The 22176-nt window shown below is 43.7% G+C and overlaps 1 protein-coding gene across 1 annotated transcript; it reads right to left on the reverse strand.

Moving 5' to 3' along the window:
* Window positions 1-1373: 1373 nt before the first annotated feature.
* Window positions 1374-14263, reverse strand: CTSO (cathepsin O). Its single transcript, XM_081332971.1, has 9 exons — window positions 14207-14263; window positions 11213-11499; window positions 10168-10276; window positions 9767-9906; window positions 7456-7623; window positions 6927-7048; window positions 4192-4355; window positions 3036-3128; window positions 1374-2085 (listed from the first exon to the last, which is right to left on the reverse strand). The coding sequence occupies exons 2-9, from the start codon at window positions 11351-11353 to the stop codon at window positions 2051-2053; spliced, it is 972 nt and encodes a 323-aa protein (XP_081189097.1). The 5' UTR covers window positions 11354-11499; window positions 14207-14263; the 3' UTR covers window positions 1374-2050.
* Between the last annotated feature and the right edge of the window lie 7913 nt (window positions 14264-22176).

Consider the following 22176-nt stretch of genomic DNA (forward strand, 5'->3'; position numbering starts at 1 on the left):
TGATTGGCATGGCTATCTTTGCAAAAGAGGGAATAAATTGATGGTAAAAGTTGGTAAAACTCAGAAAGCTTTGAAGATGCTTACAGGTGCATGGGGGTTGCCATTGTAGCACTGCTTTTACTTTGATGGGGTCCATCTCTATCCCCTCATCTGAAATCCAATACCCCAGATAATTAAGATGTGTCTGGTGAAATTCACACTTTGACAGTTTGCATACAGTTTGGCTTTTAACAGTCTCTTTAGCACCTCACGGACCAATTTGACGTGTTCTTCCTTGGTTTTGGTGTAAATAAGGATGTCATCAAGATAAACCCAAACCCCTTTGTATAAGTGATCACAGAGCACATGATTTATCAATTGCATAAACACATCCGGAGGCCCCTGCAGTCCAAAAGGCATCACTTTAAGTTGGAAGCTCCCCAAAGGGTAAGTGAAGGCGGTTTTCCACTGATCCCCCTCCTTAATCCGGATCTGGTAATAAGCCTCTCTTAAATCCAGCTTTTAGGGGTCCCCATCAAAGGTGGGCTTGATGGGAGGTGGCTCGAACCTTGGCGGAGCTGCCTGCACCTGGGCTTGGGTGGCTTGCTGGTCCTGGGGATATGGTTGATCCAAACTTCCCTTGGCTGGGCTCTGGGACTGGCATCCTGAGGCTGCGGCAGTGGGCTTGGCTGGGATACAGGACGTGACATCACAGCTGGCTGGGGGATGGGTGAAGCAGCATGGGTTCCAGCAGTCAGGCTGGGACTCCGGCAGGGGGGAAAGAAATGGGTAGTTCTTGGCATTTCCCCCCCACACACGTCACCCACTTCCTGGGCAACAGGAATTATATCTTTTACCTCCAGCCTGCCGAAGTTCTCCTTCAGTTGTTCGAGCAAGGGGCTGTGGGTTGCAGACTGAAACCTCCACTCTCTGGAGCCATCCCATCCCACCAACCCCTTTCCTTTCTTGCTATCCACAGGTGAAAAACCCTGGGACGGCAAAAATAGGAGCTCCTGTCCAGCAGTTATAGGAGTGCTCCTGCGCTGAGGGGCAGTCTTGGCTTGATAGAGGTCTGCCAGGATTGTAGCTCCTTCCTGTGGTACCAGTTTCCCACATTGGATTAACCTGGCCTTTAGCTGAATCCCTGCCAATGATGCCTCCTCAGTGGTTGGAGCACCAGCCTGCACTGCAACAGCTGGAGTTCCATTGTGGCTAGCAGCAGTTTCACTCTTCTCCTCCATTTTGAATCTTCACCGGGTCTTTACCCCTCTCCCAAAAATGAGTGGGTAGGCGATTGGGGCCCAGTACCCCAAGAAATGAAGTTTTATGAGACTTGGTTTAATCTCATGGCTCCGACAGACAGAGATGAATAAAGCAGAACTCCAAGGCTTGCAAATTCCTCAAAGAACATGTTTATTATTACAAAGAATCGGCATAGTCAAGAGTGAAACCAAGTCTGGATACACAAGTAACAATTTTCCAATACAAAGTTAAATGTCCCACCCATAAAAGCTATACAAGTAACTATGTTCCCCAATATGATTATTTGGCGGGCTTTTTATGCAACGCCCAGTCCCTAGTCTAGTGAACAGCCGATGACCTTGGTTCCCATGGGACAAAAGATTATTTTGACTAATGAGGCACCTGGGCAACCCCCCCTCCCTCCATTTTATGGGGCAATGACGTTGACTTTTTCCTTGCATTGGAGTGCGTGAATGAACGTGTCTGCATTTGTTACTCGTACCACGGCTGACCGAGTGTGCTTTTGTCGAGGATGGGCTTGACACTAGAATGAGAAGGAAAATGGCTGCAGCCATGCTCATTTGTAGAGTTGACAGTACCACCATGGCTCTAATATGCTAGTAGATCAAACAATAATTAAAAAGAGATAAACAGATAGAAATAGTATAGCTGTGTAATCAGCAGTTAGTTTTGAGAGGCTGGTTGGAAGATTGCTCCCAGATCCAAGGACTACTACTGTCTGAAGATTGGCAACATCCTTTCTTGGTAATAAAATTCTTCATTATAAACTAGCGTCTGCAATATTTGCCAAAAATTCTTAGCAGTTAATTCATACAGATACAGCAGAAACTAAATCAGCAATACCTAGAAAGCAAGAAACAAAGTTATCATTTAATCTTTAGAGATTAAAAAGTGTTTGACATTTCTCTTATTCTTAACCTAAGTAGCTAATGGAATAACAATAAACATCCATAAAATATAGCACAAAACACAAACACCTACATCAAAGTAAAGACAATAAAACATTCAGATTAAAACACCTTCAAATAACCAATACAACAATTAAAATCAACAGTAATACTCTGATGCAGGCATTAACTAACAACATCAAGTCACTGTACAAGGGTTCTTCCTTGATACTTATATTAGCACTCTGACAACTCTGGGCCTCCAGAGCAGTTGATCTGTTATCATTTTCTCCAAAGCCAACCCAGTCATACTAATCTCATGTCTAAGACTATCCCATGGTAATACAGCCATAATAGAACTGCCTCCTGGCTTTTGTCTTAAATTATAGAAATAAGGGATTGTTAAGAGCTTTTGCTGTGATATCTCTTCAGCTCTGTCCCTGGAATTTTCAGTAGCTTTAAATGTAGATGTTTTCAGGGGAACAGACTTAAATAACAAGAATTACTTTCAAGTAATTGAATGTATACTAATAATAAGACCAATGTGTAAATAAAAGGGCTTAAAATTGATTGTCTGCAATATTGTCTCAATTTATGATATAAGGTTTAAGAAGCAGAATTTATAGCTATCTTAATCAAGTGTAATTAAGGGTCTTGGTAGAGGACAGGAAGGCCTGGAGGAATGTTGTCCATAGGGTCGCGATGGGTCGGACACGACTTTGCAGCTAACAACAACAATTAAGGGTCTAAGCTATATTCAGGAAGGCATTTGAATGGTCTTCAATGTCAGATATTAAACAATTTAGTTTTCCAGTGTATAAGATACTACCTGAAAATTCAAACAGTTACAGTAGGTGTTGTGTAGGAAATAATTCACATCTAAATCCAATACAAATAAAAACTTACCGCAAATATTAGAACCCATTTTAACATGAGCATAGCCATTTATTCCCCATGTATGTCCCCAGGAGTTCCGTACAATCCAATAGGGAACGCTACCTGTAAAATGATTTTGTTAAGTATCTAAGTATTTCCCTTTAAAAATAAAAAAAGAGAATCTGGTTTATTAGGAAGCCAAATTGCCAATTCATGACAATCCAAAAAACCATTTGCAACCATTGTAAAACATTGTGCCAATCTTCCTGGTTACATGACCTCATTTTGGGTGCTTGACAACCATTACATATTTACAACTGATTGCCGAATGTCCTGCAATCACGTGATGGCCATTTGTAATTTTCTCTGTTGGCTTCCCAGAAAGTCAATGGGGAAGCCAGAAGGGAAAGTTGAAAGTAGAGAGAACCTCGGATTGAGGCCCATTTCCTTAGTCTGTCAAGGGATTTCCCTTCCTTTCCACTCAGGAAGTGGAAATCCTCCTGCATTAACTAGAGAAACGCATCACAAATCTGGTAAAAATACTAGTAAATATAAGCATTTGAAGCTTTTCCCAACACTGGTGTTTGCTAGCATTATTTTTTCCCTCTGGAGACTTTCTGGGCTTTCCAGAGAGGAAAATTCTAGCAAATGGCAACATTCTGAAAGGTTTTTCTAGGCTGGTATTCACTAGCATTTTCACCAGTTTCTCCTACAATCTTGGAGGAATGGACCTCAAACCTGACAAAAAACACTAATGATCATTCTCCTTGATGGAGTAGGGAAAAGGCACAGCCCTATGCACTTAATGACCACAATTGGGAGAGCAAGGTTTGTGTCATTGTGCAGTCACATGGCATTTCACTTAACAACCACTTTGCTAAAGACTGCTCTTTCAGGTCCAATTGCAGTTGTAAATGGAGGATTGCCTGTATGAACAAATGCAATGTAGGTGTCTATATCAAAGTACAGACTTTATAATTATAAAAACTGGAGTAATGGAATTAATCTGAGAAATTAAGCTTATAATATCATCTCAAGAATAATAACAGCAATTTGTTATATGGATTATACATATATATTGATACAGCCAAGAAACATATGTAAGTCCTTCTCATAAATAATTAAATAGCAAACATAAACTATTCTGCATTGAAATAAATAACAAAATAAACAAATGCAAGTTTACCTGTTCTATCAAAACCAGTTATAACCACAGCATGATTTTGTTCCCCACTAGAACAATGATATTGTATGATACCACCAAGATAATCTTGCCAGCTAAGTGCATCTACAACTACTGACAAAGGACCCCAGTTAATCAGCATCTTCATCATTTCATCTTCATGTTTGCTGCAAGACACAGACATAATAATATACACTTAGAATGCAATAATCAAAACATCACTCTGCAATAAAACAGTTCTTGTCTACCCGTATCAAGAAGCTGGCCATTCCTGTGTCTATTCAGAAACTGGAGTAACTTCTGCCAGTGAAATTATATTAGGAAATATTTACTATCACTGCACCAATAATTAAATAAAATGTTATTCAAATGAAGCAACAAACATGGAAACCGGGCCATGCAAACAAGCGAAGCCCCGTCCTCAGGATGCAGGCAGCGCATGAAATTATGCCCCCCTCTGGTCCAGGGAAAAATCTCTCTCCATGGAACCAGTCCCTGGTGCCCAAAAGGTTGGGGGCCTGCTGGTTTACTGCATTCAAAGTCTGCTGAATTGGGTGGGAGAGGAGCAAGGGGGCATTTTGTTAAATCAAGGCATTTTGTAAACACATACTTAATAGAGTTTAGTTCCCAGTGCCAGTACCAATCCCAATCTATCTGTGGCTTTACCTGTCAATTGAATCATTTGTTGAAAAGATGCATAGAATATTCTACATTATATCTATCTAGCAGCTGCAACTAAATTTTCATATACAGTAGTCCTCAATTTACGACAATTGAGCCCAAAATTTGTTGCTAAGTGAGACAATTGATAAATGGGTTTTGCTCATTTTATGACCTTTCTTGCCACAGTTGTTAAGTAAATCACTGATGTTGTTAAATTACTAACATGGTTAAGTGAGCCTGGCTTCCCCATTGACTTTGCTTGTCTGAAGGTTGCAAGGTGATCACATGACTCCAGAACACTGCAACTGTCATAAATACATGTCACTTGCCAAGCATCTGAATTCTGATCATGTAACTATGGTCGTAAATGTGAAAAACTGTCATGAATCATTTTTTCATTTCTGTTGTAACTTTTAACGATTACTAACCAAACTGTTGTAAGTTGAAGACTACCTGTAGTTACAAAAAAGAGGAACCAAATGTTTAGATTTGGGTTTTTTATTGTTCTTGGGGAATATCTTTCCTTGCCTGAACAGGTTTGCTTGCTCCTACATGTATCTAGAACTATTTAGTCTCTAAAGAGAACATTATTTGATATACAATTTCTCACACAATTAGGAATTGTACCAAAACCTGTTATTTTACATATTACAATATTCCAAATACTGTAATTCTTGTGTGATTGCATTATTCTTTTTTAAAACTGTCAAACATATATTAACTGTAGAATAAAGGCAATGATTTTTTAAATACATTTATCAATTTGTGTTACAATAGGCATAATTTTTCAAAGTTATAATGATGTTAGCCACTAAAATGGTCAGTTCTAGTAATGAACTCTTTTACTTAACATTTAAATGTGAATTGAAAATATGCATTTGAAATATTTTAAAATACACTGGTTTGAACAAGCAAAAGATAAATGGATACTTTTCATTTAAGTACTGGCATTAGTGAATATTACTTAATTATTTATACAGATTTATGAATAAATAAATATTGGTTTTCAACTATTTGCAAACATTTGAGATTTTTTTTTATTCTGGTTGGTCTTGTGGAGGTATATAACCCCAAATAGCTTTGTTATTTTCAGTATCACTAATTATTCTGGCAACATGGGAAAAGAATCAATAGGCTGCAAACAGGACCTCCTCCGTTTTATGGATAATTGGGTAAATGTATAACATGTATCTGTCTCCTCACAAATTGACCTGATTTCAAAAAAGACAGCATTTATCACATATTTTCCTGTATTAAAAACCGTTCTGCTTTGTCATCAGTAATTTCCTACATTAAAAGCAGGAAAGTATTATGTTTTTTCTCCCAAGTATGATGGATAGAATTTATTGTGTCTGGAGGATCAAGGAATTTATTTAAAATTCTAAAAATGGATAGAATGGGACAGAATCCAAGCTACTATTAAATTTATTGAGAATTGGGAAGTAGCTTTTTATCATTTCAAGAATATCTGTTAAGTTTTTACTGTGTTGATGACAACCACTCATTGTTAAGCTGATTGTGCCTTTTACAATGGTCATAGAGTGAATCACTATGGTCATTAAAGAAACCAAACGGCTATTATATTTATTTTTTAAATATATAAGCTGACCATCTCAACATCCAAAGTGACTTTGCAGCTTTGCAGCTAATACAACATATTCATGAGTGGTTTTTTTGCCATTTTCTAAAACAGCAAAGAAGTTGCAAAACGTGATTGCATGACTGTGAGACACTGCAACTAATGATAAATATGAGCAGGCTGCCAAGCATCATTGTGATGTGACTGCAGGGGGTAGATGCGGCAGTCATAACTTCAAGGATAGGTCTTTTTGAAGGCCTGAAGTCTGACATAACTTCAGCTGCTTGTTAAGCAGCTAATCATTAAGCTAGAACTACCTGTATTTATACTGTTCAATATACCAATTTCCTATTGCTAGAGAACCAATTTTTGAACATGACTCCAACTGTCCCTCATCATACAGATCAGGTGAAACTGTAACATCTGGAAGGCCAATACTTCTCTATCTTAAGCCAGTCAAGAAAAAAAGAACATAAAAATATTCATTAAGTATTACCTTAGATCATATGCAACATAATCTGTTATGGAGATTCCAAAATCAGAACGTTTGAAGTAATGGCACAATCCTGTTTGAGGTTTAAACAGATACTCTGAATCTCTCACCAGTTTCACATGTGTCTTCGGGGAAAAATATCAATAATTCATGATTAAATATCAATATATTTATGATTCTCAAAGCAAGGGGGGCAAGACAATATTGCAGTCAAACAAGCATGAAATTCCTTTTTTGTTTGTATTGCATTCTATGAAGAGAAAGAGATCAGGAATCCAGAACTGTTCTTAATTCCTATTTCTAGAGGGTTTGGCGGAAAATATTTAAAGAATTTATGTAATGCCCGAGGAACATGGTCAATATAGCCATTTCAAGCCAATCCACTAGTTTGAAAAATCAATGTAGCAGTGGAGGGAATTTTTGGATTAGTATGACATCGAGTTCAACCAAAGCTATTTTTTTAAATAATTCTAAGATTTGTGTTCTCTTCACAAACACTGTTCACTTACCAATAGAGATTTTAAAGAAGTACCTGATTTAGCCAACTCAGTGCCCTAATGGTTGAACCACCATTGCAACCATAATTACTGTATGAACAATCAATGACCTGCTGTACACTGAGTTCTTCCAGAGTGTTTCTTTTAATTGCATAAGCAGATTCTATTCCACTGACAATGCTGAAAGCCCAGCAGGCACCACACTGAAAAAAAAGCATGGGTATTATTCTTTGAGTAACAGTTTAAGAAAGCATGTTTACTATACATATTATGTCACCCCACAGCACTATTTATGGTTTTTCTGATAACATATAGTATTCAATCTATTTTGAAGAAAACCCCTTTTGATTCCTTTCAGAGAAGTGGACAGATATCGGTTGTTGCTTTTTAAGTTGCAGACATTTTTTCTATGCACTTTCAGACTCTTACAATATAATAAAAAACCTAGTCTCTAGTTAGGCATAGTTTACTCAAGTCACTTAGAGTTAATCATGATCTCTCAGAGGTGTCCAATGCAATTTCATTGAGGGCCACATCAGCATTATGGTTGCCCTCAAAGGGCCAGTAGTGGCTGACTTAGCACAGCTTGGTCGGCATTGAACAAATCACACCGGCTAACTTGACGTGGAGACAATTCGATGCCCCACAAGCTCCTTGCCTGCCTAAACTGCTGGCAGCCAAGTGGATGTGTGCATGTGCATGCATGCACGCACACGTACACACATTCACACATTGCATTCCAAGTTTGGAGACTTTGATTTACAGTGGAAGGAGAGGGCCTTCTCCCCAAGCACAGGCATGATTAGCAGTTTGTAAGCTCAGATGTGGATAAAAGTCTCCAAGCTTGGAATGGTGTGTGTGTGCACGTGTGCACAGCATGCCAAAGGAGACATTTTTCTCCCAATCCCAGATATCATTGGTGTTTCCCTGTCTAGTGTCCTTCCCAGCAAAGCAGGAGGCAGAGGACGACACTGTGTGGGAAGCATGGAGGAGAACGTTTTCAGGAAGCCGTTTCCTCCAAGTCCAATTTCTGCCTTGACAAATCTCTGAAGAGCAAGAAGAGGAGGCAGAGGAGCAACGCTCCCTGGTCCTGCACAATGGAGGCTGGCCCTTCTCAATTGTGTGTGGTAAGGATGCTGGCTTGTTGGGGCAGCCTTCCCTCACACAGCTCCCCCGCCACCCCCTCCTCTTCTCCAGAGACCTGTCAAGGCAGAAGTTGGACTTGGAGGAAACTGTTTCCTGCAAACTTTTTTCTCTATGCTTCCACACTCAGCAGTGTCGTCGTCCGTCTCTTATGGAAGGGCCAAGCAGTGGCTGGAAGGGGGAATCCGGAGGAAGGCAAGACCAGGACGAGCGACAAAGCCTACTCCACCAGAGGAGCCTTGCCATCCCTCTCAGGTCACATAGAGCAGGGCTTTTCAACCAGTGGTATGGCTACCACTTGTGGTATATTGGCACCTGGCAGGTGATATGTGACCATCCTAGAAAAGTGGTACTGGGGGAGGGGAATGAGCTGAACCGGTGGTAGCACTGCACAAGCCTGAGTGAGAGGCAGGGATGGGGATGGTCCCGGTGAAAGGGAAGCCTTCGCAACAACTTCGTGCCAGCCATCAGGGCCGGAATGCAGTCAACCTTAGATATGGACCCTGAAGCTGTCCTGGAGACAGCGAGGGGCCACCCTGCCACTTCGGCCCCACCTCCCTGGTGCACACAGAGGCGGCGAGTATGTGGGGACTCGTGTCCCCGGTGGCTGTTTTGCCTCACAGGCTGACTGCATTCTGAGCACTTACATTTCACCTGGGATTCCAGCCCCAGCACGCTCGCCACTTCATGTGCACGCACACAAGGGGAGGGGCCAAGGCAGTGGAGACAGCCCCTTGCTATCTCCAGGATGGCCCCACAGATCTAAGGCTGACTGCGTTCCGGCCTGGATGCCTGCCATGAAGTTGTAGATCAGTGTTGGGCTGGGCTGGGGCCAAGGAAGTGGGAGCCAGTCCTGCGCTATCCCCAGGGCCGCCTTGCCGGTCAGATCTAACCACATCGTGGGTCGGATCTGGCCCGCGGGCATTGTGTTTGACATGTCTGATCTCTCATCTCTCTTATATCACAGAATGAAGGAAATATATTGCCTTTAGCTGCCAAGTAATAAACATGAATTAAGTAAAAGCTGCACCATGCAAATCTAAGACAGAATGTATTACAACACTAACACGAAAAGAATGCAGAAATATCTTTGCCTATAAATAGTAGCACCTCTAATTACAGTATAAGGCTGCCATAGAATTAAAATATGTATGTCCAAAACTAGAACACAGAGATTAAATAAAAAAGTAATAGAGGGTTTACCTCTCTTTGATCTCTCACTTCTGTAACAACATTCTTGTCCCTCCAGTCAAACTTTGCTGGCAAGAGTGAGTCTGTTCCTTGTAATGTAACTTGTTGAACATATCTGGGAACTTTAGAAGGTCTACTTTGTAGGTAAATAGCTTTAAAATAAAAACAATTTATTTTGGCTTTATCACAGCTACATCAGCACAGATATCTTGCTTTGAAAGTAAACACTTATATATTTTAATTAATACTAATATCTTTTTTGTAGCAATAATAATCCAGCATATATGGAATAGTGTACAATGCACTCTGTCTTTTTGAAGCTTCTTAAGGATAATATCAAATCCTCAGAATACATTCATCCAGGTTAAGGTGGTACCACTGGCAAAAAGTACACTTGGTAATATGTTCTGTACCTTTAAATTCTTCAGGAGATAAGTGAGAAAACTGATTTACTCCGTACAAAGCAGTAATATTGTCACTGAATGATAATGAATTCCAGTGTTTAATTCTCTTAATACTTTCCTGAAAAAATAGACCACATATATAATTATAACCAAACAATTTTCAAATAAGTACACGGAAGCCATTCAACACACACCTGCTTTCTGCCAAAAATAGACTTAAGTCAAGGGTAGGAAAACTTGGCTCTTTTAATACTAATGGACTTCAACTCCCAGGATTCCTGAGCCAGCAGAGCTGGCTAGGGAATTCTGGGAGTTGAAATCCACGAGTCATAAAAGAGCCATGGTTGCCTACCCCTGACTTAAGCGAACAAGGATTTCAGCACTTGTGAAAATGGTTGATTTTTCACTATGTAACCTGTTTTGAGAATGAATATACTTTGCATTTCAAATCAACCTACTTTCTTCAGTTCTTCATAATGCAGCTCTCCTGCATAGTTTTTCCAGTCTTTCATTAATCAATTAAAAAATTAACTGATTAATTTTTAAAAAAATAAAAAATCGGAAAAACTATGCAAGAGAGGTTGTATTGTGATCCGTCCAGAGAGCTTCTACTAAATTAATAGCTCTATGGGCTATTCACAATAAAACCTGCTGGCTCAAGCAGACATCTATTTAACATCAAGTAAAGAGGAAAAAAATAGCCATTTCGTACTAATTCCTATTTTAATATAACTACTGTTCTTCCTTCCTAATCCCCGTTATTTGAATGGCAAACTCTGGAAACATGATCGCTGGTTTTGCAGTCATGTATAAAAGAGATCTTCAATCTAAGTGAACCGGGCAAAGGGAAGAGGACGTTCGCCCCCGAGGCTTAAAGAGTAACACTGCAAATTGGGGACAGGTAGGTCGGAGTAATACAGCATAAAGCGGGCGAAAAAACAGACGAGGAAGCCGAAAACGGAGCCTGCCAACTGAGCCTGCGCACGAAAAAGGGATGGTGGGTAGGTTTCTCGCAACGGGGATTCGAGGAGCCTTTGCGTCCTTCGGTACCTACCCGCAAGGCGGTTTCTTTCTTCCACTCTCTGCTTCTGGTATTGCGAAAGAGGAGGGAGAGATTTGCCGGTGTAAATTCGGAGCTGGAGCCATCCCCAAGAAAGGGAAGCAGGATTAAGAGGGCGCACGGCCGCAGGGTCATGAGAGCGAGCAGCGGCCTTAAACCGCCCTCGGCGTCGGATTTCCCTTTCGCTTTACTGGCCCCTCCTCCTCTCCCTTAGCGTTGGGTGAAGGTCCGGGGAGGTCTTGTCCGGTTTGGCACCCCTTTGTAATTAATCGCTTTTCTCGCTTGAATATTTGCAAAGAGTACAAAGGTGCCAAAAGTTAACGAACAAATAAAAGGGACAGATGCATCCTACAGTACACACATACATGTATATAAACAAACCATTAAACCTTTACCACGTATTGATCATCTTTCCTTTTAAAAAGCATGCTTAATGATGTGGGAAGAAAGCCCTCCCCCCAGAAAGAAATATTTTTGGGAATTTTAAAAGGCAGAATATTATATTTCCCCAAAGGATTTTAAAGGCAGAAACCCCCCACCCCCAAAAAGTGTCTCTGCCCAAACAGAAAGCTAGGTCTGCAGAAATGCAGATGTGATAATCTTGTCAAAAAGATTGGAATCGGGAAGCTGGGATTAGAAAGAAAGAAATCCCTAGAATCAACAATCCCTCATACCAAAAAAACCAGTAGTCATCAGCCCCAGCCCCAGAGAAGTAGGATATGACCACCACCATCAGAATACCAGAAAGGAACACTCAGACTCAGGTCAAAGTTCATGCCACAGGAACAACTCCAAACAAAAGCCCAAGAAGGTATAAAAATCTACTCCCTACCCACCACAGCCATCTCTCCTCTTCAATAAGCTACAAGAAGAAAAAGCTAAGAAGAAGAATCCAGACCCTGTCTGCCCCCCCCCCCCGCCCCCGGACAAAGATGCAGAGAAAGAAGAACCCAAACCGGGATCTATGGAAGCTGTAATGGAGTATGTGAATGTTATATATTAGGCTTAAAGAGCACCTTTAAGTAGTTACTGAACAGATACCACCAGGTGGCGCTGAACTGAACTGTTGTAACCTCTGTCAGTTTTCGGTGGGGAAATGAGGTTCAAACTGATTGGTTGGGAATGTACCCGGCAAGGTATATAAAGGGTACAGGCACCCCTATTCCCCCAGTACAGTTACTCCCCACAATAAAGATCTGTCTTGCTGTACTCATCGTTCCGGCGTCCTTCCTGCTTCCCAGAACCCAATACTCAATAGTGGCGACGAAGGTGGGATCCTGCTTTACTACAAGAGCTGAAAGTCACTAGGGGACGGCAACGCTTGCTGGAGGAAAGAGGCATCTTCCCCCCCTCCCACGATGACCGACTAGCCACTATGCTAGCGGCCATATCGGTGGAGCAGGATTCACAGAACCGGATGCAGAGATGACACAGATTGGTCAGCTCCAAGAATTCGACATCCATCACCCCGAATGGTGGGACTCTCACCTGGGACAGGTCGAAATTTTTCTCCGGGAGAACCGGATCATAGAAGATGGCCTGAAAGCGGTGACCCTGCTCTGCATAAGTGTGCCCACCATTTACGACTTGGCCGTAAGCCTGTGCTCGCCGACGCTGATCGGAACTGTCTCATTCCAAGACCTCACTGAGAAGCTGGATGGACATTTCAAACCACAAATGTCTGAGCTGGCCTGGCGGTTCCAGTTCGTCCAGAGGGTCCAACAGCCAGGCGAATCGGTGTCAGAGTTCATCACGGCCTTGTGACAGGCCTCTGCAAGTTCACCAATCTGGACGAGAGGCTACGCGACCGGTTTGTGTTTGGCCTACGCGACAAATGCCTGCAACAGAAGTTGTTCGCTAGGCCCAACTTGACCCTCCAAGATGCTCAGGATGAGATCTTGGCCCACGAGGCGTCTGGCGGTGCAGTACAAGGGGTCTAGACCCCCCGACCCAGCAGCCCAGGAGGATCCATCCACCTCGAAAATGCTGCGTACGGCGGAAGCGGAAGAAGGAACCAGCATTTATCAGGTTCGCCGGAGACTGGAGCAACGTGAGAGGCGACACGGAAGCCAAGAGAAACAGCCCCCTTTCCAAAGTGCGCAGGCTGCGGTGGAGACCACACGAGGGCCATCTGCAAGTTCCGGTCTGCCAGGTGTCGGGCCTGCGGCAAAACAGGCCACATCGCAGTGGTCTGTCATAGCCGTTCCTGAGACGGCCTCCACGAGCTACAGCCAGAGGACGCGTTGTGGAAAGGTTCTGGGGCCCAGAAACCTAACCACATAGATTTTTTGAAAGCCAGAGGGCCATCTGTAAAACCAGGGCCTGCCAGCCACTTAAACCCAAGCTTAAATTGGACATCCACCTTCAGGGCATTCCCTGCAAGATGGAGCTTGACTCCGGCTCTGCAGTCTCAGTAATATCTTATGAGACCTTTAAACTTGTGTGCGGCCAGAGCAAGCGGTGGGTCAAATTGAGGCCCTCCAACATTATCCTAACCGACTTCCAAAATGCCCCAGTAAAGATTATGGGGGAGGCCACCCTTTCAGTGAGGTTTAAGAGTTTCCATGGGCACTTGGACATCATTGTGGTCGAGGGCCGGAGAACCAGACTAGTCGGGTTAGACTGGTTTGAGGCCCTAGGCATAGTGGTATCGGGCATCCACAGAACCCAGGGAAGCAGCATCGAATCCATCTGCAACACGTTTGCAGACGTATTCGATAACAAACTAGGCAGGTACACCGGGGCCCCCATTTCCTTTAAACCGAACCCCAGCATCCTACCTGTTAGAATCAAACCCTGGAGAGTCCCCTTTGCTCTCAAACACAAGACAGAGAGCTAGACAAATTAGTCGAGCAGGGCGTCCTACAGCCAGTAGAGTGGGGAGAGTGGGAGACCCCCATAGTCACCCCCCTTAAGTCTAACGGGGAAGTAAGAATCTGCACCGACTACAAATGCATGCTGAATCAGGCCCTTAACCAGCACGCTTACCTGGTTCCAATGATCGGCCACGTTCTCGCTTCCCTCCAAGGCGGCGCCATCTTTGCGAAGCTGGATCTCGCGCAGGCGTACCAGCAGCTGCTGGTTACCAGGGAGACGGCAGACGCTCAAACAATAGTCACATACAAGGGAGCCTTCAGAGTTAACCGCCTGCAATTCGGTGTCAGTGTGGTTCCAGGAATTTTCCAGGAGGTAATGGAGAGGACTCTTAAGGGCATTCAAGGGGTATGCCCTTATTTCGATGATGTCCTCATTGCAGGGGACACAGAAGAGGTGCTGGTAGACAGACTGAGGGCAGTTTTAGGTAGGTTTCGCTCTGCAGGTCTCAAACTAAAAAGAGACAAATGCAGCATTGGGGTTACAGCCACAGAATTCTTGGGTTTTAAAATAGATGCCAGTGGAATTCACCCTGCAGAATCCAAGGTAAGGGGAATCAAGATGGCCCCCACTCCCAAAAACAAGGCTGAATTGCAAGCCTTCCTGGGGCTGCTAAATTTTTACCATTCCTTCCTTCCCCACAAAGCAGCAATAGCTGAGCCCTTGCACAGGCTCCTAGATAAGAAGGCTGTATGGAGCTGGACCAGTGCCCACAAAAAAAGTTTTCAAACCCTAAAAAGCCTACTGTCCAATAAGTCCATGGTCACCCACTTCATTGAACAAAAGCCCATCTGCATTGCTTGTGATGTTTCACCTTATGGAGTGGGCACAGTACTGAGCCATCTAGAAGGGAACGGGGAACAGGTGCCCATCTCATACTACTCCATAACATTGTCAGGGGCAGAAAGGGATTACACCCAGATAGACAAGGAAGCCCTGGCAATAGTGGCAGGGGTAAAAAAATTCCATGACTATCTCTATGGGAGGGAATTCACAATATTCACCGACCATAAACCCTTATTAGGATTGTTCACCACGGACAAACAAACCCCTCAAATTCTCTCCCCAAGGATGCTCAGGTGGTCCATATTCCTATCGGCATATAACTTCAAACTGGTGCACAAACCAGGGAAAGAAATGGGCCATGCAGATGGGTTAAGTAGGCTACCCCTGGCAAACACTGAACCTGACCCGGCACCGGCAGCGCAGATACTGGCCATCCAAGAGCTACCCGAATGCCCCCTCCATGCAAGGGATATAGTGACTGAGACAGCGTCAGATAGAAACCTGAGCAGAGTCCAGTCTTGGGTATTTACAAAGTGGCAGGATAAGAGCCCAAGCCAGGAATTCCAGGCTTACTTCATAAGGAGACAGGACTTGTCTGCCCATAAAGGATGCCTGTTGTGGGGTAGTAGGGTCATCATTCCAGAGACACTGAGAGATAGAGTTCTAAAATCTCTACACGAGGGGCACCCAGGCATAGTCCGAATGAAGGTGTTAGCTAGGAGTTACCTGTGGTGGCCAGGGTTTGACAAGGCAATAGAAGAACAGGTGCAAGGCTGCTACGCCTGTCAGAGGTCCAGGCCGGAAATGCCCCAAGCACCAGTCCACAAATGGGAGGCGACTCACACACCCTGGTCCAGGGTTCACATAGATTACGCTGGTCCTTTCCAAGGACAGCTTTTCTTAGTAGTGGTAGATAGCTATTCCAAATGGTTGGAGGTAGTGCCAGTCCCCAATATGACCACAGCCAAAAAATCCAAGTGCTCAGGAGGCTTTTTGCCACACATGGCCTACCTGACGTCTTGGTATCGGATAATGGGGCTCAATTTACCACTGCTGAATTCCAGGCATTCACAAAAGCGAACTTGATTAGACACGTCACATCTGCGCCCTTCCACCCGTCGTCAAATGGTCAAGCAGAGCGCATGGTGCGAATGACCAAGGACGCTCTCAAGCGCATCATCATCGGTGACTGGCATCACAGGTTGGCACAATTCTTACTATCTCAACACACGACACCTTGCTCAGCCACGGGGAAGAGTCTGGCGGAACTTCGTTGGGGCAGATGCCTCATCACTAAACTGGACAGACTGCACCCTGACAGAGTGGATGCTGACACAGACCAACCAAAGACCCCTAGGGAACTACACCCTGGTGACTTGGTTTGGGCCAGGAACTATGGTCCAGGACACTTGTGGATTCAGGGGGTGGTGGTTGACAAAACTGGGCCCCTATCCTACATAGTAGGGGTGGAGGAGGGTCGTCAGATCAGACGGCACATAGATCAGGTCAGGAAACGGGTTCCTGAACGGTCACAGAACAACCAACTGGTGGATTGCCCATCACCAACCTCAAATCCTCCCTACCAACAAATAGTAGGACCAGAGCCCGAGGTGGACCTCACCGACCCAGAACTGTTTCCAGAGAGTCCTGTCCGGCCGGGATAACAACAGGCCCAGGACCACCGCAACAAACCTGCCACAGGGTCTGACTCTGGGATGGTTCAACCTGAAATGCCCAGCAGGGACTCAACCACTGACCCAGCTGCCCAGGACAGGGAAGAACCCCTAAGACGCTCTTCACGAATTCATAGGCCACCTGCGTATCTCGCCAACTCTGTGCGTAAATGAGGGGAGGCTGAAGGACATGGTATACTGACGTGTCGTCACGTTATTAAGCGTTGTTGTATATATTGTATGGTAACTATTGTTCGTTCTTAAAGGGGGAAGGGGTGTTATATATTAGGCTTAAAGAGCACCTTTAAGCAGTTACTGAACAGATACCACCAGGTGGCACTGAACTGAACTGTTGTAACTGCCGTCATTTTTCGGTGGGGAAATGAGGTTCAAACTGATTGGGTGGGAATGTACCCGGCAAGGTATATAAAGGATACAGGCACCCCTATTCCCCCAGTACAGTTACTCCCCACAATAAAGATCTGTCTTGCTGTACTCATCGTTCCGGCATCCTTCCTGCTTCCCAGAACCCAATACTCAATAGTGAAGAAAACCCTCGATGAGTTTAAAATGAAAATGAAATTGGGGCACGAATCTGAAGAAGAGTCAAGAGGAGGAAGAATCTGAAGAGGGGGAATCGGGAGACCCAAGAGGCAGCAGCCGTCGGAACCCAAGGTGAAGCCAATCCCAATCGGGGTGAAGTTTGATGGAGACCCCCAAAAGGCTGGGGTATTTTCTGGCGCAGGTGTTCACCTACATGCAGATCTATGGGGCAACCCTGCCCATGGATGTTGAGAAGGTATGCGTGGTCACCTTAGTGCTGGAAGGGGTGGCAGCAGATTGGATGATGACTCTTTACAACTGCAATGCTCCTGAGCTGAGAAATTTCAACTGTTTTATGGCTGCACTCTGAAGGCATTTTGAGGACCGGGAGCGCATAAAGGCTGTGAATCAAGGGAGAAGACATGTCATTGAATACACTGAAGAATTCAGAGAACTGGCCAGCTGCCTTCATTGGCCAGAGGAGATCCTGGTGAGCTGTTTCCAGGATGGGCTGAATGAGTAGCTGTATAATGGTTGTGTAGCTTGGGGAGCCCCAGGGCGACTTTACAACTGGTGCCTGCTAGCCTATGAAGTGGAAATTGACCAGCGTAAGCACCTGCACCGCCCGGTGAGGCAAAGCTTTAAGCCACAACCAGAGAAGCGAGGAGACTCTGCACAAGCCACTCCCCACTTCTGCCTTGTAGCATAGCATGTTTCAAGTGTGGAAAGAAGGGGTATTGCACTGCTCACTGCTGCAGCAAGGCGCCTGCTAAGAGAGGGGACCACTTGCCAGCTGGAAAACCTCCCCCATGACCCAGAGAAACTGCCATGAAGTCCGCAGAGGCCGTGGAGCTCTCTTGGGACTGCAGTCTGGTAGGTCAAGCTCCGGCCCTAACAGCTAGTGACCCGGGAAAAATGGAGAACGACGAAGATGACCTGTTAGTGAGTGGGCCAATTGACCCCATAACAGTGCCCCTAGAACTGTCCATTCCTGGTGCTGGAAAGACAGTAAAACTAGCCACCCTTTTGGACTCGGGGTGTACCTGATGCAAGGTGAGCCCAGAACTGGTGGGGAAGATGGGAATACCCCTCAGGAGATTAAGATTCCCATTATGTTTTGCCAGCTGGATGGATCCATTGTGGGAGGGGTGCCTGCTAGTTTTGCCACCAGACTCTTATGCATTGACCTGGGGAACCACATAGAGACTTTGGCTTTCATTGTGGCTCCTGGAATGGAGTGATTGTTAGTCCCGGGGTTGGCGTGGTTAAAGAAATGGAATCCTGACTTCCGGTTTGCCATCATGGTGTTATGGATGCTGAAGATGAGCTCTGTCTTTTGCATCTGGTTTTGTCCTGCTGGGGGACCCTGGAAAGGGTCAAAAGTCACCCTGTAGGGGCGATGAGCAAGGAGGGTACCCCTGTTTGATCACAGGAGGGCAGCGGCCCTTCTGTTGGATCTGGGGAAGCCCTCCAAACTGGCAGGGGAAAGATCAGCCATAGCAATATGGCTCGTCACTAAGCTGCTGACGGCCAAAGTCAAAATCATTATCAAGCACCTTTAAAGCAACACGGATGAAACTTGGTGAGATCTGATCTTCTCTTTAAGACTTTCAGTATTTTTCTCTTATAAAAGCTGCCCAAAGTATCTTTCCCCCTGTGAGGAGAGAGGGAAGGGAACTTTTACCCCACCCTCTAACAAAAGTGGCGACTAACTACCCAGGGGAATCAGAGCAACTATAAGAACAATTTTAATCTAATTGGATGTATATGCTTTTGAAACTTGGGGACTAAAAGTGTTCCTATTCTTACTGGAGATGTTTGTTTTTATCTAAAAAAAAAGAAATAAGACTTGAAAAACTATCATAAAAACTTTGGACTTAAAAAACTTTAAATGGCATCTTGACATCTTGTGGCAAAGTATGGTATTACAACTTGTTATTGTTTAAAAGAAGCCCAGACTCCAGAAAAAAACTTCTCTGACCTTGACAGCTACCAGCTGTGAAAAACTCAGCTGCAAAGAAGGAACCTTTGGGTGGCCTGTACCATTTCATATAAGTGGCTGTCCAGTCAGTCTTTTCTTAAAAACCTCCAGTGATGAAGCACCCACAACTTCCAAAGGCAAGCTGTTCCACTGGTTAATTGTTCTCACTTGTAAAAAGTTTCTCCTTACTTCCAGGTTGCTTCTCTCCTTGATTAGTTTGCACTCATTGTTTCTTGTCTTACCTTCTGCTGCTTTGGAAAATAAGTTTACCCCCTCATTTTGTGGCATCCCCTCAAATACTGGAATACTGCTATCATGTCACCCCGAGTCCTTCTTTTCTCTGGACTAGCCATACCAAATTCCTGCAACCATTCTTTGGATCCTGAGCTTGTCTTCTGGGATGTGGGCTATTCCTGCCAGCTTAGTGTCATCTGCAAATTTGATGAGTTCTCCTATTCATTCATCATTCTATGACATTTATGAAGATATTGAAGAGTACTGGGCCTAAGAAAGAACTTTCTGGTACTCCATTGCTTACTTCTCTCCATGTAGATGTAGTACCATTAAGGACTACTCGTTGAGTATGGTTTGGCAGCCAGTTACAAATCCATCTGGTGGTGATGTCTGGAGCCCAGATCGGACCATGTGGGATGCGCAGAAGGGTTCCCCGACCTCAAATCCTGGTGGTAGCAGGAACCACAGCAGAAAGGAGATGGAACTTTTCCAGGTGAGTCCGGTGTGGCAGGAAGGGAGGGGGAAGCATGTGGTATCTTAGTGGGTTGGGGAAGCCTTAGGGGCCTGTTCTACCATTAGGCCCTCCATGGCCTTCCCCATCCTGAGATACCTCATGTTCACTTAACGAGCCACATGCATTTTAACAAGAAAGGGAGTGATCTCATACCTCGAATGAAATTTACTCTATGAGTTTTCGATTTATGAGTGGAATGGGCAGGCTCCATTACACTTGTAACTTGAGGACTACTTGTATAGGGTCTTCTGTATGAGCAGGGCATTGGACTAGAAGACCTCCAAGATCCCTTCCAGCTTTATTCTGATTGATTCATTGATTGATTGAACCAAGTTGTTAAGGAAACATAGGAAAAAATGTCACCTGAATCAACAAAAGAAATTGGTCCTGAGCACATGAAAAACATTCCAAGTCCAAGTCCCACCAACAGCTATCAGACTTGAGAATCAACGAAGCAAGGACTTTGGGTAATAAAAGATCTCTTGAAAACCACCCAAAAGTCATCTTTCATCCCTGTAGCTCAGACATGTCAAACTTGCAACGTCACATGATGTTATGTGATGTATTGGAACTTTTTCCCCATTGCCGGCAATGGGGTGGGCGCGGTTTCCTTGTGACATGTCCGGCCCACAGGCTGTCAGTTTGACACCCCTGCTCTAGCTAGTGTCTGCCAACCTAGTTAAGAATAATGTGAGTAAGTGTGTATGAGTTTGTGTGTGCAAGTGAGAAAGACCAAATATATATGTTGTAACTAGTAAAGTTTTGCTGTTATTTTAAATTCACTGGGTCTTGTATAGTCTAAAGAAGCAGTTGTACCTCAGTGTTCAGTTGAAAGTGATTTGAAGGTGGCTGTTTTCTAGGGCTGTGAGTGTGTGAGACAATAAGTCTTGGAGCGTGTGTAATGAACAAAGGAAGAAAAGGAGTAATTTGAAGGTGAATCAAATGAAAGAGAAGGTCTATATTTCCAATTTAATGTCAGGACCCACCCCAAACCACGTCTTAGGAAGACAAAATTCTTGGAGTCAAATCTATTCCAAAAAGAATCTTTACTATGACATGCTTGGTTGTAGGAATACGAGACAGGACTTAATATTATTCCACGAACTAAACCCTTATAAAGAGTTCCCGGTTTAACCCCCCTTAGCCCCATTTGGTCAGTCCCCCATCATTTATCTCGTATCATCCCTCTCGTGGGGAAAAGTAACTTAGGACCTTTCATGTTTATTGCTCTCTTCCATGACACAAGCCAGATGCTAGCCCCCCCTTTTGTTTCCCCAGTTCAAAAGGCTTCTCCTTTCCTTTGAAATGCCTAATACCAGTTCAATACACATCCATTCTCTTCTCTTCGGGAGATGGCAGAATCCATGGAATAATGTTTGAAACATTCCATTTATGAATATGATATAAATGGATTCTGACATTTACTGTATCTGCAAAATTAGGTTTAAACATACGTATATAGCTAAGAATCGGAGAAGATGTCATGATTGGCAGACTTGAATGGAATCTGATACTCACTTTATCCTTAGAACTGTATTTCTCTTCCCATGTTCATCAGAGTCTTTTTTAGCCCCTACATTTAACAATTTGCCTCCTTTAACCCAGAATGTTTTTTTTAATGTTGAGAATTATTGAGCTGTGGGGTCAGGAAGCTTCTATTTGTGCTAAAGACTATAATATGTTTCTACATAACTAAAAATACATCTAGTTGTTATGGCAACTGGAACCTGGAATGTCCACAAAGGTTTTTTTTTAATGTTTCCATTTTAAAAATTGGTCAAACATTTTCCTCAAATAACCCATTGCTGCTAGCTACAATTTTTCTTTGTCTAATGTTAGCCTTCTAATTCTTGCTATAAAATGGAAAGAGAAGACAAGACAAGTCAGATAACACTTTAATAACCTGATCATTCGTCATCTCAAAATTTTAGTCAGGAAACAAGATGAAAAGCTCTATCAGTCTCTTCTAGTCTTGTGCCCTCCAGATGTGCTAGATTTGACTTTGCTGGCTTGAGGGCTTCGAAGGTGATATATCTATCACCAACATCGGAAGGGTGGCTGGAAAATGCTGATACCAAGAGTAATAAAGAAAAGCTGACACTTAAGAATTGTTGGTTATATGTTCATTTTGCGATAGAATCCAAGTACTGCAAAATTGTGAAATATTTGCTTCAATACAGTAGTTGGAGAGTCAGTGCAGTTTCAGTTCAAGAAAGGACTTGAGAATTACAATGAGATGTGACAAGTGATTTATAGTTTCCATTCCTAAACAAATAAATAGAACTATTTTTGTATCAAGCTCTCTCATGACATTCTTACTGTGAAACTTCCTGTAAATATGTAGCCTAATATA

The sequence above is a fragment of the Vipera berus genome (assembly GCF_964194415.1).
Source record: "Vipera berus genome assembly, chromosome: 7".
Lineage (NCBI taxonomy): Eukaryota > Metazoa > Chordata > Lepidosauria > Squamata > Viperidae > Vipera > Vipera berus.